This window comes from Halichoerus grypus, chromosome 11 (genome assembly GCF_964656455.1).
Source record: "Halichoerus grypus chromosome 11, mHalGry1.hap1.1, whole genome shotgun sequence".
In the NCBI taxonomy this organism is placed as follows: domain Eukaryota; kingdom Metazoa; phylum Chordata; class Mammalia; order Carnivora; family Phocidae; genus Halichoerus; species Halichoerus grypus.
The window spans coordinates 101,710,977-101,728,036 of NC_135722.1; the positions used below are offsets into that span (position 1 = coordinate 101,710,977).

The following is a 17,060-nucleotide window of genomic DNA, read 5'->3' on the forward strand; positions in this document are numbered from 1 at the left end:
TTCTGCAAGGTCTTTCCTCAAATTCTTTCCAAGAGGAGACCCCAGACACTATTGTGCCCCGGTGCCTCACTCCTGGCCGTTCCCATGGATTGATCTGAGCTCACTCGGCTTTGAACTCGTAGCCCCACACTCCCTCTCTGGCTCGTGCGGAAGAATCCTAGACTGGGAGCCAGTGTGCAAAGACTGGAAACGGCACGGAGCCCTCTCCCCTTCCCCATTCCTGCTCTAGCACATTCTGGGGAAGGCAGAACTTCCAGGGGTATCTTCAACTACAAGTCTTGGCTGAGGCGAGTCTCAGTAAGAACAAGGAGAATGGACTGGGGGGCTAGCAGGGAGTACGAGGATGGAAAACCTGCTGGTGTCGCCTGCGGTGGTCCTCAGGAGTCCCCACTCATCCCCGTAGGAGAGGAAAAGCCGGCCACCCCGGGCTGCTGGACAGTGACTTCCATTTTGGGGGTGCTAAGGAAGGGCACAGGGAGAAACTATGGGACACCCCCTGGTGGTTGTTCTCAGCCCTGGCTGCTCTCCAGCTCAACCTGGGCGATTCTGGTATTACTGGTCAAGGGTAGGGGCCGTGTTTAAAAAGCCCTTGCGCCCCCGCACACCTCACCCAGGAGGTTCTGATGGGTGGGCTTCACTCACAGCCACTGTGCTAGGGCAGAGCCCAGCTCAGGGCTGCCCCAGGGCTCTCTGTGGTGGCCACAGGCTGTGGTGTGGTGGGGAGAGCATCTAGGGCTCGAGAGCCCAGAGACCACAGGATGGGAGACACAACACTGCCAGCATGTAGGTGGGGTAAGACGTTCCCTCGGCTCTGCCTCACCCCTCCCGGACCCGCTCCCAGCCCAGCAGGGCCACACGCAGAGGTGAGCCTGCCAAGTGGCTGGGGGTGGGAGCTGGCCAGTAGTTGGGGCAGAAGGTTCCTTTTCTCTGACAGTTAAAGAGTCGGAGGGGCTGCTCCAGCAGAGCAGAGGTGGAGAAGAGCAGGATAGGACTCTAGGGCACCCATTCTGCCCCCGCTTGGACCCCCACCTCCCACAGACCGGAGGTCGGCCATTCCTGGCAGAGCCAGGGAGGAAGCAGAAGCTGGTTGGTGTGAGCAGCCCCAGCCCTGCCCCAACCTGCCCCACAACCTATAGGACGGGCCAGGCCGGCAGATGGGTGGCCAGGGTGTGGCCCCAGGGGAGAGCGCTCTGAGCTACAGCGGCTGGGAGGGAAGTCCTTGTCCTGCGAGCTCCACGCTGAGCCCGGATAATCCATCCCTCAGCATCACCAGCCCCCTCACTCCCCACATCTGCCCCTGCCTTCTCCTGCTGCATAAACTCCCCCCCACACACACACCACGTCCCACAGGAACACCACTGACCCCACAGGTCAGCCCATCTCCAAAGGGGAGGCTCAGATTCACCGTTTTATTGACTTCAGGGTTTGAAACCTGGCCATATAACTAGACACAGTGAAGGGGCGGCAGGGGAGGCCAGGGACGGAGAATCACTCGTGGGCACCTGGAGCACCCCCTTCCTCCCCCTGCCCCCCAGACCACATGGGAGACCCAGGCACCAGAGCCAGGGTCACCAGGAAGGTGTGGTCTCTGTGGCAATGCAGGGCTGGCTGGGCTTCCCACCGCAGGCAGAAATTTCCTCCCAACTTTTAGTTCCTGCCCCTTTTGAAAAGCACATGCCTGGCAGTCCTGCCTTGCTTGTGATCAGGGCCAAGTCACACAGGGACCAGCTGGGAGGGAGCAGCTCCCTCTGCCTTCAGAGAGGGCTCCCAGGATGCAAGGGTCCCCGTGGGCTCAGGGGCAAGTGGCAGAAGGTGGCAGGGGTCTTGAGAAGGAAGAAGGAATTCACTTTGGGGGCTTGAGTCGAGGTGCAGGAGGAGGAAGATGCAGCATTCCACCCCCCCCCAGCTACCACCTCAGTGCCCCTTCCCCCTTCCCTCCAGGGGGGGACCACATTCGGTTTCCTCTCAAGGTCCAAGGGGCAGGGGGCAAGGACAGGGAAGGGGCCCTGCCAGGAGCCCAGCGTCACTTCCTGCCAGGTAAGGAGGCCCCAGGTTGCTTACATTTCATCTGGGCTCCAGGCTCGGCATCCCGCAGCAGGGCCAGCGAGGAGGGCTCCTTGCCCTCTAGGAAGGCGATCACGTTCTGCTTTTGGCTCCGGAGGGCCAGCTGCAGGGGTGTGCAGCCCACCCCCTCCTGGATGTCCAACTGGGCACCAGCTTTGACCAGCACTTGGAGGATGGCCATGCTGCCCTTGAGGGCGGCCAGGTGGGCGGGCGTCCGGCCCACCCTGCTGCAGGCATGGACGTCTGCATGGTGCTGCAGGCATGGACGTCTGCATGGTGCTCCAGGAGGTTGACGACGCCCAGGAAGACGCCCCTCTGGATGGCCAGGTGGAGGGGCGTCCAGCCCGACTGCTCGGCAGCACTGGGGTCAGTGCTAACTCCACGGCCTCCTCCCCATGGCAGGTGGTGAGGTGCAGGGGCGTCCACTTCATGCCTCCAGGAGCCCCCAAGTCTGCACGGCTCTCCACCAGCAGGTGGATGACCTCCAAGTGGCCCGTGTAGGCCACGAGATGTAGGCGGTCCAGCCCTGCTGGGTCGGCAGCTCGAGGCTGGCCCCGTACGTGAGCAGCATCTTGCAGATCAGGCACTTTCCCCTGGCGGCCGCCGTGGGCAGTGGGCTGTAGCCACTCTGGTCAAGGGCATCGGGAGCCACCCCGCTCTTCAACACGTGTTGGATGGCCCTCACTTTGCCTCGCTCCACCACCAGGTGCAGAGGCATCCTCAGGTTTCTCTGCTGAGCATCCAACTCAGCCCCCTGGCCCGTCAGCAGCTTGACCAGGCTGACGTGGCCAAAGTAGGCAGCCACGTGCAGAGGGGTCTTGCCGTCGGCCTCATGCAGGTTGGGGTCAGCTTGGCGGGAGACCAGAAGCCATACCACATTCTCAAAGTTGTTCTGTGCAGCTAGGTGGAGCAGGGTCCACCCCTCGTGCTCCTGGGCATTCACGTGGGCCCCGTGCTCCAGGAGCAGGCGGGCGGGGAGGTCATCCCCGTTCTGGGCTGCGAAGTGCAGCGGGGCCCAGCCGTCCTCGTCTGCCAGGTTGGCGTCCGCCCCGTGCCCCAGGAGCAGGGCGCGGAGGTTGGGCTGCTGGTCCTGGGTGGCGATGAGGGGTGGCGTGTAGCCGCAGGCGGTCTGGCAGGCCACATCGACCTCGAGGGCCAGCAGCAGCCTCACCGGCTCCACGCTGCCCTGCACCCCCAGGAAGTGGAGGGGCGTGACTTGGTTCTCATAGATGCGCAGCTCTTTGTCGCTCGGGACTGGGGTCTCGCTGTTCAAGAGCTGCAGGACCCCCTTCAAGTAGTCCCCCGAGTCTGCTGGGAGGGAGATGGGGTTGGAAAAAGGACCTCTGACCTGTCCACAGGTCATCTCGTCCGGCCCCCTGCCTCCTGGAAGTGCCATCCAGGAACAGAGACTCTGGGAGGGAGGGCAGTCTTTCCTGCTATCAGAGATCTCTGCACAGCCTCCCTTGTCCCAGAGAAAGGACTCCGGCAGCCACTCCTGTGCGGATGGGGCGGAAAGAGGCCTGGGAGCAAACCCTGACTGCACCCTTCGCACTGCTGGACCTTCACCAATTCCCTGCCCTCCTTGAGCCTCCAGATCCTGATCCATAAAGGGGCCACAAACAATGCCCACTTCATCTACTGTTGCGAGGACAGCTTAGGTAGGCAAGCGCATTCAGGGGAGTGCTTGCCACAAAGGAAGTCAATGCCAGCCGAAAACAGGCTCCATGATCTGAACTTCGGCCACTAAGGCTTCCTCCTGTTCTACCCAGAGTATATCCTGACTAAAAGCAACAATTTCCAAAACAAACTGCAATAACAAAAATCCCTGCCCAGGCCGACCCTCCCCGCCTCCCCACCTCCCCCTCCGCCGCCCCCCCAGATTCTGATTTAATCGTCTAGGTGGCCCAGGCATCACGGCAGCTTTCATCCCCCAGGTCAAAACGCAGCCAGGCTTGCAAGCCAACGCTCCACGACCCCCCCAGCCCACCCCCACCCCTGAGCCAGGAAAGGAGGAGTCTGGCCTACTAAGAACACAAGCCTGAAGGGGGAAGCAGAGCCTGACCCCCGAGGGCATGTGCATTTCTGGAACCTGGGGCCAGTGTCAGGAAAGGGACCCACTAACTCCTGATTTGGGACAAGCTGGGCAGAGGGTTGGGGTGGGGGGTGAGGGGGCAGGGGCGAGGGGGAAAGGGTGTGGTTGGATTCCACTTTCTCCTCCCTGTGAATTCCCTGGTTCTAGCTGTGGCTCTGTGGACTCAGCCAAGGGCTCTTGGCTGACCTTGTCGCTGACCTGGGCAGAGGGAATCAGAAGACAAGGGGGCAGATTAGACCAGCGGGGCAGTTCTGGTCTGTACCGTCCTCCACTCCTCCCCCTCTCCAGCACCTGTCCTAGGAAGCCCCTCCCATGCCACCTGCTGTGTTTGCAGGAAAGTCCTGAGCAGGGGAGACCCTGCTGGAAAGAGGTGGTCTAGGGCCTTGACTGCCCCTCGGACCACGTGGAGGGCAGGGTGTCTGGCCCTGTGGTTCAGCCAGGAGCCCCCTGCTAGCCCACGGCTGGTTCCCATGTTAGGGGGTGAGGACACTGATGCCCGCAGGCAGGACTCCGATTAATCCCCCACACTCGAGAGAGACGGCGTGTCCCTCCCAGGGGCTCTGAGCCACAGCCACCACTGTGCAAATTAGGAACGGCTGTCCCCAAGTAGGCTGCCTGGTGTGGCCAGCAGTGTGGGCTGGGCTGGCTCTCAGTCCCCATCTGCTCCCTCAGCCGGGGGGGGGGGGGGGGGGGGGGCCTTGCGAAGGACACGCCCATGCATCAGTCCCCCACCCAGGGACTTATCGGAGGCACCCCCCCCCAGCACTCACCTCCCGAGGCCGGTGCAGAGACAGCTTGCAGGACACCTTCCTGGCCAGAGCCTCACTGTCTGGGTCTGCCACGGGACTCTGAGCAGGGTTAGCAGCATGTCTGTCTCGACTGTGATGTCTGCTCCATGAAGGAGAGAGACAAAAAGAGAAGCAACAGGCTGGCCAGCAGTCCGTTCCCCATTTTAGATACCCGAACATTCCCCGTGTCCCCCACACCCCAAAATCCATTCCCGGACTCAGATATATCCATACATGTGCGTCAGGAGGGAGGAAAGCTGGATCCCGGCCGGCCGTGGCTCAGTGGGCCCACATTCAGCAGGTCCCTGGTCCTCTGATGGTCAGTCCTTTTCCATAAATGAGGGGGCAGGACTAGATGGGTGATCTCTGAGTGCTCACAGTTACACATGTGTGCGTTTCCACAGTGGCTAAAGGGGTCCATCCATGCCCGTGATCTCAGGGTCTGGGAACATGTTACAAATGAGGATGCTGTGGCCCCGGACGGAACCGGAGAACTCAGAAGCAGGAGAGCCAGGCCCCGACCCTTCAGCATGGGTTTTCGGCTCGGCCTCCCACGGGGATGCAGAGAGGAGCCTCAGTCCTCACTGCCCCCTCCCCCGCTGCCCTCCTCCAGCACTCTGACTCAGACCCTGCCCCAGCACCACATGGAGCGCTCAGGAGTGGCCCAGGCCCCAGCCACCTCCTCCCCTGCCCCCTGGAACCTCGGCCCAGGCTCCCACACGCTCTAGCCCCGCCCAGCTCCCCAGGCCCTTGGGCAGGGCAGGCCTGACAAGAACCTGGAAAGCAGGGCCTCTTCTTGGGGTCCTGATCCCAACAGCGCCTCATCAGGTTCACCATCTGCTGGGCCTCGCCTGGCCACTCATCCGAGACAGGCTGCGGGGAGGGCCGCATGCCTGGGGCCACTCGGCGACGATAGTCACCATGTTGAAGCCTGTGAGGGGAGGTCCAGGCTGTGTGCATGCTGGGAGGCAGGGCCAGAGCAGTGGGCTGGGCAGGGTGGTGGGCGGCTCCGAGGAGCCCCACAGGGATGCACACAGCAGGGGCCACATGAATGCACGGTGAATAAACGGCTAGGTTACAGGCTGAGATTCCAGCAGGGGAGGGAGGAAGGAGGGTGGGGACGGGAATCCTTAAAGCGTATGCTGCTCCCCAACCCAAAGCCGCCACTTACCCTGTCCCTGCAAGCCCTCAGCCTCTCACAGGGCCTTCCAGGACCGCACCCGAGGCTGCCACCACCATCTGCTACCTGAATACGGTTTCTTCTGAGTGAGGAGCTCCCAGATGACGATGCCGAAGCTACAGACAGGACAAAGTGCTCCCTGAGTCACTTTCTCGGATACCCATCGTCACCCCACCTGGGAGGCCCCATGGACCACACCCTCCCAGGCAGAGCCTCTCCAGCCAGAGTGCCCCTCCACTCTTCCCCCTCCGTGTCCTGGCGTGCCCTTGGGCCTTGGGGGGTCAGGCAGGGTGGTGATAAGCAGCATCCCCTCCACCCCTGGGAATGTGGCACGGAGCCCAGCCACCTCTCACCTGTACATGTCGTACTTGGGTCCTGGGGCCTTGTTACTTTCCAAGAACATCTCAGGGGGGATGTAGCTGAGGGTGCCCCGCAGAGCTGACCTGTCAATGTACTGCATCCGGGTTGACAGTTCCATCCACTTGGACAGGCTGAAGTCTGAAATCTGGGAGGAAGCCACAGGCCAGGATAAGGGAGCAATAGTCTTGTCTCCAGAAAACTGCCTTGATCCCTCAGAGTCCTGCAGCCTACCTTTTCTGGGACAGTGTAGTGGTTAAGAGCCTGGGCCTCTCCCATCTCTGCCACATGCGACCTGCATGACCTCAGACATGTTACTGATCTCCTCAGACCCTCAACTTCCTCATCTATAAACTGGAAATAATATGAACACTTAGCTCATAGTGCTTTTCTGAGCATGAAATGGGCAAATATGCAAAAAGCATCTAGAACTGCTCCTGGCACATCGTAAGTACTTAGGAGGTGTTGCCATTATCCAGAGGGGCTGTGGATAAAGTCTCATCCTGATCTTCTCCATTTTGGCTGCTTCTTCAATGAGGCAATCCACATCGTAGCTGCAGAGATGTGGGGCATTGAGGGATGGAAGGAGATGACCCGTTAATTCCAAGAGCAACTAGCAGAACAACAAACGAGGCTTAGTGCCAGGCTCTGGAGACCCAGAGAAACCTTGGGCCCTTGCAAGGTAGTGCAGGAGGAAGGAGAGTCCTAGAAGGAGGCCCAGCAAGATGCAGAGAGTGGGGCCGGGATGGCCGGCAGCGACGGGGACAGGAAGGGAAGGAGTTTGCAAGCTCAGGACCAAGTCCATTCTACAGAGGCGGCCACGAAAAGCCTCCCATTTGTTCTGCCACTTGCTCATATGTTTGTCTCCCCCAGTAGATCACAAACCCCTGGAGGACCAACATCACGCCTCATTCTTCTGTTTTAAAGGCTCATCTAGGGCCATTTGGATTATGAAAGTAATACAGATCCTTGTAGGAAATCAAGGGAATATGGGGAGCTATAAAGAAGAAAATTAAACCATCAGCAATCCAATCTTCCAGAGCTGGCCTCTGTTCATGTTTTAGTATGTTCTTTTACATATACACGTGCAAGGGATCTCTCTCCTTTGCTCTCTCGGTTTCGCTCCTTCCTCCCCTGCCCCCCTCTGCCTTCCTATCACACGGTGTGGGCTGCTTTGCGATCTGCTTTTCCAGTTAAGAGTGGCACGGGGTGTCCTCACATGCTTTTCTCCCGAAGCAAGGTCTGCAATGGCTGCACCGTACTCTGTTTTATGGATGGACTGCAGTTATTCCTCTTGCCGCCCACCCCCCCCACCCAGCGCATTACCACGCACGGCACAATACATCTTTGTTGAAGGGAACAGAAGTCAAGACTTAAGGGAAGGCCTTACAGAATAAGCATTTGCCGACTCTCTCCCTGCTCGTTTCACTGTGCCCACAGAACAGTAGATATGCAAATTGTTGAGATTGTTTGGGGATTGCGGGGATGAGGATTAAGGAGAAACGACATTTTTAAAAGCACAGCATTTGCAAAGCTGCGTGGGCACTGCAGTGGGAGGCTGCCGGAATGCGCGCGCAGGGCGGCCCGAGAAGTCAGCCAGGGGCTGCTGACCTCCAGGAAAAAAGCACCTGATCTCCTTCGCATCCGGACAGGGTGGCTCCCGGCTCCCCCTGCTCTCGCCTCTACCTCTGCACTGTTCCAGAGACCTCCCCTCCACCTCTGCCGTACCTCTTATCTGTCTCCTCTTGTCCTTTCCAATTCCCAGGAGCTGGGATACCTGTCGTGGAGGGGCAAAGCCAGGGATCTGCCCTGATTTCAAATCCCAGTTTTACCACTTATGTTCTGCATGACCCTGGGCAAGTAAACTCGCTGGGCCTCAGTTTCTTCACTGTAAAATGGGAACGCCAGTAGCTTGCCCCGGACACCCAGACTTCTTGCCCCCGTGCGCTGTGCCTGCAGCTCATCCCCCACCAGCCCCCGTCATCGGGTGTCTGGTCTCGAAGCTTCTCTGAGCAGCGGTTGCTAACGTGTGCAAAGACCCCTGCATGGGGCTACAGCCCATGCACAGTTTTCAGGTCTCGGTTTCTCAGCCAGTCCAGGGCCGGCCCTTGCCTTCTCACTCGGCACCACCTCTTACAACCTCAGACCTGTCGTGGTCCTGGACATGGCGTGTCTGAAGCAGAACTCTGGGTTCTCCCCCGCCGCACCTGCTCCTCCCTCTGCCTTCCTCTCAGTGAATGGGGCCTCCCTCCTCCCTGTGCTCGAAGATCTGATGTCCTTGGTTCCTCTTCCTCTCCTTCCCACGACCAGTCCCTCGGTGCATTCTGTCAGCTCTACCCTCAAAATAGAGCAACAATCTGACCACTTCTCACCACCTCTATCCAGGGCCATCTTGACCCAAGCCTCCTAATCGGTTTCCCTGCTTCTCTCTTTCCCTCCGCCATCCATTCTCAATCCAGCAGCCAGAGTGATACTCGTAAAATGTCAGTCAGAGTATGTCATTGCTCTGCTCAAGACCCTCCACTGGCTTTCTTCTCATTCACAGTAAAAGCCAAAGTTCTCTCACTGGTCTACAAAGCTCTCCATGATCTTTCCCTGGGCATAGCTTGTGACCCTCCCCAACTCTGCTCCTGCCATAAGGGCCTCTTGCTGGTCCTCCACCATGTCAAGCACATTCCCACCTCAGGACCTTTGCACTTGCTGTTCCCTCTGCTCTAAGACAGCCATATGGCTTGCTACTTGTTTGTTGCAAATCGCTATTCAAATTGTGACTAGTGATTTCAAGTCTTTATTAAATAGCAGCTTTACCCCAACTCTGGCAGTCCTTGTCTCCCCACCCCCATACCCAGAGAGCAGACAAGTTAATATTTCTAGATCAACTGTTTTCTTGGAAGATCAGGTTATTCAACACTCTTTAGGTATTTTCATCAAGAAAATGTCAGGTGGTTTAAGTGCTATAGATAAAAATGATTTATTTATATATTATTTACTAACTTATTTTCTGTCTTCCTCTAGATTCCTTCCTTCCTTAGACTATAAACTCCATGAGGTAGGGACTTTGTTTTGCTTACTTAGTGCTTACGATGAATGAATGTCATCCATGTCCTGGCTGCAATTACAAACTCTAATAAATGACTCACAAAGTTTCATATTGTTAGCTCAGACCTTCACGTGAAATCTATTTAACAATTCTTTTTGGCTGTTTAAAAGGCACCTTACACTCAACCTGTACAAAACTGAGCTCTTCTTCTTTTCCCAACCTGTGCCTCCTTTCATGTTCCCTTTATTAATTGTCAACAACATCATTCAACAGACACCAACTACGTGCCGGGCTCCGGATACAGCCGTGAACGGGCACAGACTCATCTCTCATGGAATAGACATTCTAGTGAGCCTTTGTTCCTCTGGGGAAGCCAGCCATCGTATTAACCTTGACACTCCTCTTCCTCATCGTCCCCCCCACAGACAACCCAGCACCAAGTCAAGGGGATGTTTACTTCCTAAATACTGTATAATCCATTCCTCTCTCCCTATCACTACATGCCAGGCTGGACTGCGATCATCTCTTGCCTGAACAATGACAACCCCTAACTGGACCAGAAGCCACTCTACCCTACCAATCCATCTTCCATCCTGCAGATTCGATCAACTCCTTTTTGTCATGCACCCCCCAACCTGGCTGCAAACTCTTCAGTGGCTTTCCACGGCTCCCTCTCTCTCAACTCCAGCTCCAACAGCCTTCCCCCACCTCATTCACTTACGATGCCCCTCCTGCCACAGGCCCTTTGCACTTTCTGATGCCTCTGATGAGAGGCTCTGCCCCCCAGGCTGTAAGCTCCAGGAGAACAAGGCTATATCTGTTACACTCACCCTCATATCTCAGGGTCCAGCACAGCGCCCAACACCTGGCATTCGTCAAGTAAAGAAATGAATGAAGAGGTGTAACGAGTATCCAGTGAAAACACATAAAGCTCCTAGTGTAGTTACTCCACACTCAGAAGGCATTAACCATCATTAAATCCCTCGGCCCCTTTCCCTCAGAGGGTTCCCAGAACTTGGGAAGGGAAAGTCATTGTCAATGCCATCTGTTTTCTTTTGTCCTTCACTTCAAAGTCTAAATGATGTGGATAAACTGTAGAAAAACCTAACTGTACTCCCAAGCTAGCATGAGGGTGTTGAAGGAGGAAGAGGGTCAAGCTGTGGGCTGTCTCACTTTGCCCGCATTCACGAAGCAGGTGGAAGGCCCAGCAATTAGAGAAGGGGCTGTCTCGAATGTGTGGGACCTGAGGCTGTGTCTTGGGGGCTTGCATGGTGACCAAAGAGAACACGACATCTACATAAGATGCCAATAGGAGATGCCCCTCGCCATGAACCTTGAGAAGAGGACACAATTCTCACACTCAGACTTCACATCCTAAGGGTCTCCTTCATGGCTGCACAGGGAGTAAGCGTGCGGCCACTCCAAGCAAATCCGGTGGGAAGGAGACTGGAGCCCATCTCAACGGGAAGGCAGAGATGGGGACACACAGTGAGAAAGAGGCAGCCAGGAGAAAAAGGAGGCATGCCCAGGAGTGGCCGCACCGCACCTGATGGGTGGGGGAGGAGCCAGAAACAAAAGCAGGGACAGAGCCAAGCATCCCCAGCTTGACTGGCCAGTGGGACCTATGTGAGAGCCGGCAAGTGGCCCGGACAGGCTCTCAGGCCAGGAGGCTGGGCAGTCTCCAGTCCCCCGCCTCCCCCAGCCTGCAGTGGCCGGGCAGGGGCCACGCCGACGGCCACAGGAAGGGAGAGCGAGTGTGCGCTTCTCCACAGGTCAGGGAGCATCGCTGGGCCAAGTGCCAAAGACTCTCAGCAAGCCCAGCCCTGCCTGCCCTGAGAACTTGGGGCGGATCCACGCGTGGCAGAGGGCCATCAGGAGCACTCATCACCACCCTGACCCCCAGGAGGAAGGAGGTCAGATGGGACAAAGGTGTCTTTGGAGGGTAGTTCTCGCTCCCCTTTGCCCTCCGTGGATTCCACAGACGGGTAGAGTGGCCCAACTGCGTTGCAGATAGGGAGACAAACGGCCGTGGCTGGGCCTGGGTCAGGCCCCCCAGCCCCCTGGGGAGCTCCCCGGGGCCTCAGGCCGTCCCCTCTGAACGCGGCGGGGCAGCGCGGGCAGGTACCTGGCGGCCTCCGACTGGAGGCGGGGGGGGGGGGGGGGGTGGGGGGTGGGGGTGGGGGTGGGGAGCCCTTGACGGCGTACCCGGTCCTCCAGCGCTTGTGCGGCACCCGAACACCTGGCCGAAGCCGCCCTTGGCCACCCGGCGCCAGTCGCCCTCGAAGTCATCGCGGGTGAAGACGGCGAGGCTGCCCAGCCTCTGTTCCAGGCCCGCGGCCATGCGATTGGCGGCCGCCCGGCCCCTCCGGCCCCGCGCACTCGGTCCGCACCCGGCACCGGGCTGCAGGCGAGGCTCGAGGCTGGCGGGGCGGCGTCCTGCCTTCTGCCGCTGTGGCCCCGGAGGTGGGGATGGGAGGCGCCGGCACTCCCCCCTTCCGCGCCGGGAGGAGACACCCAAACGGGAGTCCTGGGGCCCCAGCAGCGATGGGCCCTGGCGGGCCTGGGAAGAGGGTCCTTCCCCCGCTCGAGGCACCACCCCCAGAGCCCCTCTGCACCTCAGCACCCTTCCTCAGTCTCAGCCTTCCGTTTGTACCCCCGCGGTCACCCTCGGGCGAGGGGAGGTGCCTAGAGAGGAAGGTGTCCTGAACGGGAAGCAGGAGAAGGGGGCCCCCCTTGATTTCCACCCAGCCCTAAGTGGAAGTTGATTTATTTATTCTTGCTCACATGTACCAAGCGTTTCTGAAGGGGTGAGGACTGTGCTAGGGGTCTCTGCCAATGGGTGTGGGGGCCTGGAGCCCACCCCTCCACCTCCACTGCAAGAATGGAGTCAAAAAGTTGCAATGGGGATTTTCGGGTCTGCATCTTTTGGCCTGACTGGTTTAATGTTGCCTTTTATTGTTGGGGTTTTTGTTTTGTCTCTTTGTCAACCGGTCTTGGTGTGCTGAAGGTCACCAAGAAGGGGTCAGCAGAACAGTGGGGTGAGAGGTTGGGTTCCTGTCTGCGGGGAGCTCCCCTTCCTGGCATTGCTCTCCGTCCCACCCTCAGAGGGACTGGCACCTGATTTGGGGTTGGCCATGAGGGAGGTGGACTCCTTGGCCCAGTTACTGGGGTGGCTTGTTGCCAGGGTCCAGGGATGAGGCTCAGGGAACAGCAAGACTGTGACCATGGCCCCATCCTTGAGATGGGATCAGCGCAGAGCAGTGTCTGGGCCGTGGAGGAATCTGGCCCAAGGGCTCAGTGCAGAGACTTGGGGCAGGAGGGGAGAAGATGCACCTGCAGAGGATTGAATAGGCAGGTGTCCCCAGGCGCATTCCCGGGCAGGTGCTGCTGGAGGAACTGTCACCAGACAGGGCCGGGTAGGTCACGTCTTACCTGCAGCTGGGCAGGTGGGCTGCAGTCCACAGGGTACCCCCAGAGTGACCATCCCCAAGGTCAAGGAGCCCACCTAGCACGGGAGGAAATGCCTTACCTCTGGCCCAAACCTGTAGAACCTCTCACCATGACCACTATGAGACTCTTAGGGAATCGTGGGGGTGTGATGGGTGAGTAGAGACCCCAGGGGGAAGCTGGAGAACTCATTCTTTCCATAACAGTTTCTGTGCACCCCAGGATGAATTCTGGTAAGCAAGGTAAGGACTGAAGGTGGGCCCAGGGACAGCTGTCAAAGGGACCCTTGACAGCCACTATTGAGCATTAACTTTGTTCCAGCATCACTATGGACTTTGCCTACTGTCCGTACTTTACAAATACGATCTTGTTTAAACCCACAACAACCATTATGAGAGCAGTATCTTCCTGTTTACAGATGAGGGGACTATACTTGAAGACAGTAAGTAGTCAGCGGCCACATAGCTAGTAAGTGGTGGTTGAGATTCAGAGCCAGGTCTGTTAGGTTCCGATGGAAAATTGTTGGGCACAGGAGGAGTAGGTGGGTGGCCCTTTAAGACTATAGGGGGAAATAGGGGAATAGAATCGCACTTCCTGGAAGAGTATAGATGGGATGGAACCTGCACCCTGAGTAGGATATGGACCCCAAAGTCGTTGTCACAGGGAGACCCATGGCTTGCTTTGGCTGGAGCAGGGCAGGGCATGGCAGAACTGATGGTCCCTTGGGCAGCTCTGCTTACCCCTGACAAGTCTCAGACTCTTCCACCGGGCAGCTTGGAGGATGATGGAGGACATGATTGTCAGGGAGGTCGGGAGCTCCACTGGGTGGGTGAGAATGGAGATTGGAAGGTGAACAGCCCGCTGGCCTTGAGACTGTTTGCCTCAGGCCCAGATTTCTGCCCTTCAACACCATCTTCTGAGGCCACTGGAGGAAGCACCAGGGTCAAATGGCCTGAATCCGTTGAGGAAATTCCCCTGGCCTGGTGAGAGCAAGAAACCAGAAGCCTCCTGGCATCTGCAGAGACCAGCACAGGAATGCTGAAGCATCACCCTTGTAGGAGGAGACACCCAGGGCTCAAGGCAGGCTGCCAGGATCCCAAATAGAACTCCTCTGTGAGTTGTGTTCAGGGGTGGAAGTCGAGGGACATGTAGGAGCAGGTGCGTTACGGCTGACCAACTGCTGAAACGGCCAAGCAGTGGGTTCAAGCACTCTTGAGACTTCTGAAGAATCTGGCAAAATAAATATGTGCACATATTCATAGCAACCGGAGTCATTAGACTGGCTTGGGCTGCTCCCTTTATCTCACTCTTGGGGGCCAGGATGAAAGCCTAGCCGTGGGTGGATAAGCCCTGGGAGTAATGTCAGAGAAGCAAAGAACTCCTAGGTTCCTCATCAAGTGGGTTGAGGCTTAAGGATTTGGGAAGGAGCAAAGTAGACCTGGGAGCTACTGATTTCTTTCTGGGGGTCTGAGTGCAGAAGTTCCTGGGGCCGGCCTGGCTGGCAAGTCTGCAGCCAGTGGGTGGGGAGGACACCGCTGGAGAGGAAGACTTCGCCTTCAGCTGCCTGTTCCTACCTGTGAAGGGACGAATGAGGTGGGTGCAGTCTGACCACGACACAAACCCACCGGAAGGGGCAAGAAGTATGTTCTAGCCCTAGGAATTTTGCCTCCAGATGCTGAGTCCCTCCTGTTGACTTCTATCACTGTATTTTATTTTGGCAGATGGGGGATGGAAATTTTCTGGACTTGGATTTCTGCACATTGATTTTATATCCCGGACTTGGAATTATTATATGAAGTGTGTGGGTGTGTGTGTGTGTGTCTGGGGAGACTAAAATTTTCAGCCTGCCACCCCCAGACCAGGGAGGAGATAGAGCAGTTCTGCAACACTCTGGACGATGCTGAAATCCAACATGAGCCTTTCCCCAAACTGGAATGGCAAGCTCTCTGCATAGAGGGAAGTTCTCCAGTCTGTCCCCATTCTCCACCCTGCAAACATGTCACGGGACAGCTGGACAAGCTCCAGCAGGCTCCAAACTCCACTACCCTGTGTACCGAGGCGAGGGCCAGGTCGATCAAGATGAAGGAATGTGTACAGGGAACCAGAACATCTGCCCCGGGAGCAAGGCTGTCCCAGAGAGGAAGGGTTGGAATGCAGCAGGAGGAGCAGGGCTTAAATGCAAGAGCCTCTGAGTCAGTGAGACCTGCCTTCAAACCCAGGCTTTTCCCCCACCACTTACGAGCCACTGGGCCTTGGTCAACATTACCAAATCTCTGTGTTTCTCCATCTGTAAAATAGGATGGTAATATAATACCCACTTCAAAAGGTTGCTGTAAGGATTAACCTTTAAAAATACACTTAAACCCACACCTTTAGGCAAAAACAAAACAAAATAAAAAAAACAAACAAAAACAAAAGAACCAACCCAAACTTCGCACATTATCCAAAAATTAATACAAAATGAATCGTGGATTTACTTACATATAAAATGTAACAGTATAACACCTTCAGAAAAAAAAAAAAGATGAAAATCTTCTGGACCTAGGGCTAGGCAGAAAGTTCTTAGGCTGAACACCAAAAGCGCCATCCATGAAGGAAACGTGGATAAATTGGATTTTTTTTTAAAGATTTTATTTATTTATTTGACAGAGAGAAAGTGAGAGAGGGAACACAAGCAGGGGGAGTGGGAGAGGGAGAAGCAGGATTCCCTCCCGCCTAGCAGGGAACCCAATGCGGGGCCCGATCCCAGGACCCTGGGATCATGACCTGAGCCGAAGGCAGATGCTTAGCCGACTGAGCCACCCAGGCGCCCCAGTTGGCGTTTTTTCAACATTAAAAACTTTCCCTATGAAAGATGCCGTGAAGAGGATGAAAAGTCAGGGTATGGATGGAGAGAATATTTACAAACCAGACATTTGACAAAGTAGTCATTTTCTAGAATACGTAAAGAACGTTCCAAGCTCAACAGTAATAAAATAACAAGCTATAGAATTAAAAATGGAGGAAAGACATGAACAGACATTTCATTGAAGAGGATACAAAGGTGGGAAATAAGTGTATGAAAAGACGTGAGCATTAAGGAAATGCCAATTGAAACCACAATGAGATATCACTGCACACCTATGAGATTGGCTAAAAAAAATTTTTTAAGTGACATCACCAAAAAAAAAAAAAAAGTGACGCCACCAAATGCTGGTGAGGATGCAGAGAAACTGGATCATTCATATTTTGGAAGTGGGAATGTAAAATGGTATAGCTACTTTAGAAAACATTTTGGCATTTTCTTATAAAACTAAACATACAATTAGCCTACAACCTAGCAATTGCAATCTTGGGCATCTATCCCAGAGAAACAAAAATGTGTTCACACAAAAACCTTAACATGAGTATTCATAGCAACTTCATTTGCATAGCTAGAACCTGGAAACAGCCTGGATGTCCTTCCGCAGGTGAATGGTAAGCTGTGGTATATGTATTGCTCAAGTGGAGGGGGGAGGCTAGAAGGGGCAGTGGACCACTCAGCGTCAATTACAGGAAGAATCACCAACTACAGACCCCAACAGAAGGAGCATCAACAGGAAAGAATCATCCATTACAGGCCCCACCAGAGAAAAGATGGACACTGCATCTTCTAAAAGAAATCGACCATCCCTGCAACTTAGCCGATGAGAGATCTTCATCACCCTCTCTTGCTTTTCTCCAGTGGATTTTCATTCAAAACAACCCCTCCCAACTTCTTCATAAAATAATGTTTCTCTCCTTTGTTTTTTGGACTTGCCTGTAGTTTGGCCATAGTTTGCATGTCTTGAGTTGTGATTCTCTGCTATTCTCAAATAAACCCATTTTTGCTGTTTGTAAAATAACTGACTTTTATGTTTAAGGCGAACGGTGCACTATGGAACACTACTCGGCAATCAAAACATGCAATTATCGATGCACATAACAACTTGGATGAAGCTCCAAGAAATTCTATGGAGTGAACAAAGCCAGTCTCCAAAGGTCACATATTGTATGAGTCCACTTTTACTGCATTCTTTTTTTTAATTAAGATTTTATTTATTTATCTGACAGAGAGAGAGAGAGAGCACACAA

General features: G+C 55.6%; 1 protein-coding gene across 1 annotated transcript; it reads right to left on the reverse strand.

Moving 5' to 3' along the window:
* Positions 1–1,440: 1,440 nt before the first annotated feature.
* On the reverse strand, positions 1,441–12,476 carry ANKK1 (ankyrin repeat and kinase domain containing 1). The gene is given in 12 exon segments (XM_078057516.1): positions 1,441–2,317; positions 2,320–2,435; positions 2,438–2,581; positions 2,584–3,412; positions 4,927–5,009; positions 5,012–5,044; positions 5,721–5,852; positions 5,855–5,875; positions 6,191–6,240; positions 6,478–6,720; positions 11,727–11,754; positions 11,757–12,476. Coding segments are annotated over 12 exon segments (2,079 nt in total). The 5' UTR covers positions 11,863–12,476; the 3' UTR covers positions 1,441–2,023.
* Positions 12,477–17,060: the final 4,584 nt, after the last annotated feature.